At 49.2% G+C, this 5,556-nt stretch overlaps 1 protein-coding gene across 1 annotated transcript; it reads right to left on the bottom strand.

Annotated features, from left to right (window-relative positions):
* Positions 1 to 2,193: 2,193 nt before the first annotated feature.
* On the bottom strand, positions 2,194 to 5,293 carry LOC122379739. Its single transcript, XM_043362149.1, has 5 exons — positions 5,112 to 5,293; positions 4,130 to 4,399; positions 3,517 to 3,792; positions 2,971 to 3,201; positions 2,194 to 2,754 (listed from the first exon to the last, which is right to left on the bottom strand). Exons 1-5 carry the CDS (start codon positions 5,170 to 5,172, stop codon positions 2,474 to 2,476), a joined length of 1,119 nt encoding a protein of 372 aa, XP_043218084.1. The 5' UTR covers positions 5,173 to 5,293; the 3' UTR covers positions 2,194 to 2,473.
* Positions 5,294 to 5,556: the final 263 nt, after the last annotated feature.

Below are 5,556 nucleotides of genomic sequence, written 5' to 3'. Positions count from 1 at the left end.
CCGGCGTGGAATTGGGAGCGTTCGAGCACTCATGGTCCAGCACAATTATCCACCTAAATCCATTCCTGATACACATTTGCTTGCTCATAGTCATGTAACCCCGGTAAATTCACCCAACTTTCATATTGGTCGCTCCATAGACAGATGGCCACAGAGATCAACTTAAAAGGCCATTGTTGCATTCATTTAGTGGAGATCATTAAAGAGCCGTGACAGGCCACAAGTCGCGTGACATCATACGTGTAACGACCAATGACGTCGGCCTGCAAAACCCAATGGAAGCGGCTAGCAGCGTGCAATAAAACAGGGCGCTGCTTTCTAAATGTCTGTCGTGCGCCATAAATGAATATATTCTTTGTAGCCTGGCAACTCAGTATCTTTTTTTAACTATTGTACTAGTATTTCATAATTTCATAATTTTATAATTGTGCTTACGCTTTATGTTGATATTAGTGATAAATCCTTAGATAAAGTAAATCGATGTGATATTTAATAGAAAAATAGCAAACTAATGCACCATTCATTCGAAAGCTGGGGAACCTACTAAAAAGAACTACTAAAATTCCTGAGGAACCAAAGGATCAAATGGGGATTAAATAGATGCCTGCTATTCCGTCGTGAAAACGGCCTGTGGTCACTAAAGCAAAATCTGACCAGTTATATGTATATTCAATTTAAAAGAAATCTATATTTTTGTAGATCTCGAATGCACCTCTATAAAGCATTTGAGCGGAACGCCGAAAAGAAGTCGGGTAAGAAGTCTCGGGCATTAGTATCGTGCATCTCCGATTTTCAAGCGTTTAACCCTCGCCGGACCTACTTTTTTCTACATACAAGGGCGGAGGGGTGGATACGACCCCTCCCCCACCCCCACCAATCGCCCACTTTTGAGCTTGAGCTTTCCGAAACAAATGAGCTTGTGCGCCGTTACGAGATGGAGCGATCGGTAAACGACTTTAAGGTCTCAGGTCAGCCGGTGACCTCCGAGGTCAGGTAAGTGGTCCAAGGCACGGGTTCGGTTTTTGGTAAATATCTTCAACAAAAATGTCTCTAGCGCCGCGATTATGGCACCATCGTGCTCTCCATTCTCAGGCGCATCGAATGATTTACCTCCGTTATGTTTGGGTGAGGTCAACTAAGGGTGTTGAGCGTTGACCTAAGGTAAATGCCAGTTCAGAGCCACTCAGGTCGGCCGGCGAGGGTCAAAATGTTTTTCTTTTTTTGCTTGGCTGTGAAAGTGGTCTACCTTATAATTATTTCTAAAAAGCGTAGGCATCTAACAGAGAGCACCAGCTGCGCTTCCGTGATATGCATGCAAGTTTCGTTTGTCCTCGCAGTCTCACATGGGCGACGGGATTTTAAGAAGAGTGTAAGAATGTAAGGATGTAGAAGCAGAAGAGGAAGAAGAAGAAAAAAAAAGCAAAAAAGAAGTGGAAGAAGAAGAAGGAGAAGAGGAAGAAGATGAAGATGATGAAGAAGAAGAAGAGGAGGAAGAAGAAGAAATGAGGAAGGCAATTTAATCCAAGGGGGTTGTAGACAGGTCTTCCTACGATAGCAGACTGATTTTGGGTGTCACACGACATGATACACGCCATGCTTTTATTGCTCGAAATGTTTGGTGCATCTTAACTTTGCATGAGTCACGGTGCACCTGCTGTCAGACATCACACGATGGTATTTTTCTGCTCCCTTTGTTAGAGACTTCGACCCCGTCTGAGATTAGTGCCCCCCACCCTCACCCCCGACCGGTAAAAGCAGTTGTCGCCCGTCCACCCCTCGCCGCCCGCCGACCCTGTAAAGGTCAGGGTCATCACCGTCACCAGCTCAGCGTCAGGCTCACGTCCCTGTGACCCAGCGGCTGTATCCGGGGCGATGTCAGGCAGGAGACACGGAACATCGCGCCGATTCGGACGGAGTAAAGGTCACCTGTAACGCAGGGTCTATAAACGCATGCGCACTTCCAGTGATGAGCGCTTGTGAATGAGGTTCGATGGATTCTTCCCGAACTAAAATACCGGGTTTTGGGACTGCCTAAATATTGAAAATTACTCATTAGTGTCCGTTACAGAGAGGCTCAAAGCCATAGTGAATCAGCGTTAGAGAAAGGTGCTTATAAAACATTACGTAAGTACTTTTTTTGCCGCTTCACTTGTAGAAAACATAAAAAAGATAATGTAAAAATAAAAGAAAAAGGAAAAACGGAGACATTTATTTATTTATGAAGCATTTCCAAACTTTATCATAATATATTCTGAAGAATGTATTGCCATGGTAGTTGGCACTCAAGGCTTATTACTCGCAAGTTGCTCTAATGGCAGACAGCGATCATTTATCACCGGCCATCGAGCAGTCACATTTTTGTTATACAATGCTGCCAGCCTGGCCCCACGGCGGGGTTCTCGCCCATCGGTGCCTTTCTTCTCGCATACAACGACGGCGGCAGTGCCGATATGACATCAGACGCCGACACCGTCTACGCATTCGGCTTCTGCACCTCGGTCACCATCTGAGCTTCACTGCTGACGCTGAAGTTGCCCTGGCCCCTGCTGCTGGCCAGGTGACTCTGGCGGGCCTCGGCGACGCTCATGCGCTCGCTGATGGTGCTGTCTGCGCCGGGGGTAGATGATGTTCGCCCGGCGTGCCTGCCGGCGCCGCCGGAATCGGCGCTCTGGTGGAGGATCGCTCGCCGACGCGTCTCACCATCGCCGGAGGTAACGGCCAGCGCCCTCAGGGCAGTCCGGTTCGCCGCCAACTCTGCGGGTGGAATCAGCGTCGTTCAAAAAACCAATGAATACCAACAAACAGTCTTTTTAATACTAATGACAGATTCTTGCGAAACCATTTGCATAATAATTTAGAGTGCTGATATGTTCTTCAAATTACCTTCAAATTCTCTTCAAATTTATCACTTGTTGCAGACTACATTAGCGTAAAGAACCACATCGCACAATGAGAACACGGAACCCTTACCTGAATCGGACTCAACACTATGCCGGAAGAAGCCGTGGCCGATGGAAGAGGCGTTGCCGGCAACATTCGACCTCCCCACCAGGTCTCTCCTGGATCCTGGCGAATCTTCGGTCGATGAGGCCAAGTTGGCGGCGGTGCCATTAGTGAAGACGACCGCAGATCCCTCGCTGTGACCCGTCTGAACGGCCCGTGAGGCCACAGTCTCACGCTCCCGGCTCGGCGCTGGGCCGGCTGAACGGAGAAAGTTCCGGTCAGAGTCAGGTCAAATTCAAAGCCGATCAAATAAGGGTAAGGTAAGATGTAGTCCATCGAGATCACTTAACGGCCAAAGCTACCACACACCGTCCATATAGTTATTCAGCGTCTCCAGTAGTCCATGGCCAGTGCTCACCTTCCAGTCCTCAAAGAGAAGTTTGGTCAGGTTATTTGAGTTTAGGAGGTACCATTCGTGTCCGAGCGATCACTCGATAAGTGTCCGGCAATGCAAGTCAGCCTCCTAGATCAGCATTCTAGACAGATCTTCAAAACTATCACCACTTCACTCACCTTCGGCGGAGCGCTTCACTTCACTATCAGCCAAGTTCCTGAACGTAAAGAAACCCTTGTTTTTGCTGGCGCCAGACTGGACGATGTTGGCCGCCTCGTCTGTTCGCTTGCTGCGCCGGATGGCGCCTCCCTCCTGTGAGGTGGTGGCGTTGAGCTCTCCGGAGAAGCGGGCGTTGGCGCCGGTGACCACGCCGGTGTAGGCGCCTCCGGTCGTGTTGCCGAAGCTGATTGAGTGGGTGGACGAGGTCGCCTTTCGGGCGCCGATAGAGTTGGCGTCTGCCGGAGATGTGCGAGTTATACGTAGTTAATGCTTTCATCCTTATGTTTTGCAGGAAGACACTTTTATGGAATTGTTCTAACTCCGTATGCAAGGGCCGACGCAAGATCCATGACGAAATTCGCCGACAGGGCCAAGCCCCACTAACCGGCGAAGTCAAAAGTAAAAAAACAAAAAAAAAACAGATGGACAGATCATGAAAATGACACCGAATTACCATGAAACCCACAGGTTTCATGATAACTGGATACCAAGAGGTATTCTGAATTACGGATAAACATTGCCAAACATTCCAGGACTATGCATCTTCAGCCGGCGGCAGAAGACCTCACTCACCTCCTCTGGTGTCGGCGAACTGATCGTAGGCTCCGGCTCCGGATGAGGTGCTGCGGGTAACCGCTCTGGTCTCTGCGCGAGCGACCTTCTCGAGGCTGAGGTCAAGGTCAGTCAGTCGGAGTCTCTCGCTGGCTCCGCCCCGAGCCTCAGACCGCGATGACACCGAGGCGCCTCCCCTGGTGGAGCCTCTGTGACTCTGTTTTGACTCCACCCTGAGTCGCACGTCCGGCAGGGGTGCCGGGCTGGGCGCCGCTGCTGATGGTGCTGTGACTTAGAGGCGCCCAAGCGCGGAAATCGGGTCATTTCAGGCGGCATTCGGCCATCAGGCATCATCAAATGCATGCATCCTCCATCCCATCTTTCGGCATCAGTTTGGGTAAGGGAAGGCAATGCTGGAATTTAACGGGCTGGTCGCATGGTTAAATAGACATAGGTATAATAGGGTCAAGTTAATTCTTCAGCAAGTCCTTCATTTTAGGAACTATTCGGTAGCTCGCTGACAGCCATCAGCGAGCCTGTGCAGAACTCCGACATTTTGAGGCCAAAGATCACTCGGTCGTGGATATTCAGCAGCAGGATTTGACGGCAGCTCTTATAATACATTTCTATAAGCAGTGAACACGTTGCGTGCTACGCACATTTTGAAGCCATTTGCAGCTTGCAACATATGGTTGAATGTGAACTTGCTCGAAAAGTTTGAATTGCAATGAACGTGTATTTGCCCGCCACCGTGTCCCGGTTAGGGTTACCTACGGTTTGACGTCTACCTTTTGGTTTTGACAAGATACGTTGATTGGTAGATTTTGAAACGTCTAGCTAATTTAAGCTGTTCTTTCCGCGTCCTTAATCAAAACTGGTCACGGCCTATCATTTGATTTCAAAATTTGTCCTTATTATGACTTGAGCGTGGCGAGGGTTTCTACAATTATCTTATATCAAGTAACGGGCTAAGCATGTCGTGCAAAACTTAGAAAGAGCTCACCATTTTCGGCTGCGAAGGAGGCGCTGAGGCAGACCAGCAGAAGGTGAACCGCGCCGATCATGGCGGAGCGTCGGCCCGTGCCGAGATGTCGAGTGTGGTGTCGGTATCGATGGCGGGAGTCTATATATGCCTCGCTGAGCCACCCACCCACCCACCACGTCAGACGCTCTGTAATGTGGGCCCTATCCTACACCTACTCGGCCAGGCAGCTCTGTCAGTCACCACCGACTACCATAATTACTACAATTGACGATATGTGTGTTGTGTGTGGGTTGGGGAACATGAGTGGTTATTCGTATCCGAGCAAATGTCGGTTTTTCGCTCTAAAGCTACATGCCTATATGTCATCCTGACGATTCAGTGAGTCTGCTACATGTCCATCATGTGGTGTCTCGTATAGACGAGTCGTGATGTTTGACATTGATGGTTGATGCTCTTCGCACAA

This window comes from Amphibalanus amphitrite, unplaced genomic scaffold (assembly GCF_019059575.1).
Source record: "Amphibalanus amphitrite isolate SeventyFive unplaced genomic scaffold, NRLGWU_Aamphi_draft 000083F_arrow, whole genome shotgun sequence".
Lineage (NCBI taxonomy): Eukaryota > Metazoa > Arthropoda > Thecostraca > Balanomorpha > Balanidae > Amphibalanus > Amphibalanus amphitrite.
Note: the sequence above shows the minus strand (reverse complement) of the source record. Positions and strands in the feature narration are given on the sequence as shown.

What these genes read in the sequence shown, in the direction of transcription:
- LOC122379739 (XM_043362149.1), bottom strand. Translation starts at nt 5,172, where the DNA reads ATGATCGGCGCGGTTCACCTTCTGCTGGTCTGCCTCAGCGCCTCCTTC. An exon ending in CTCCTTCGCAGCCGAAAATG is followed by an intron (nt 4,400 to 5,111) that starts GTGAGCTCTTTC and finishes GGCGCCTCTAAG; the next exon opens with TCACAGCACCATCAGCAGCG. An exon ending in TAGTGTTGAGTCCGATTCAG is followed by an intron (nt 2,755 to 2,970) that starts GTAAGGGTTCCG and finishes TTCCACCCGCAG; the next exon opens with AGTTGGCGGCGAACCGGACT.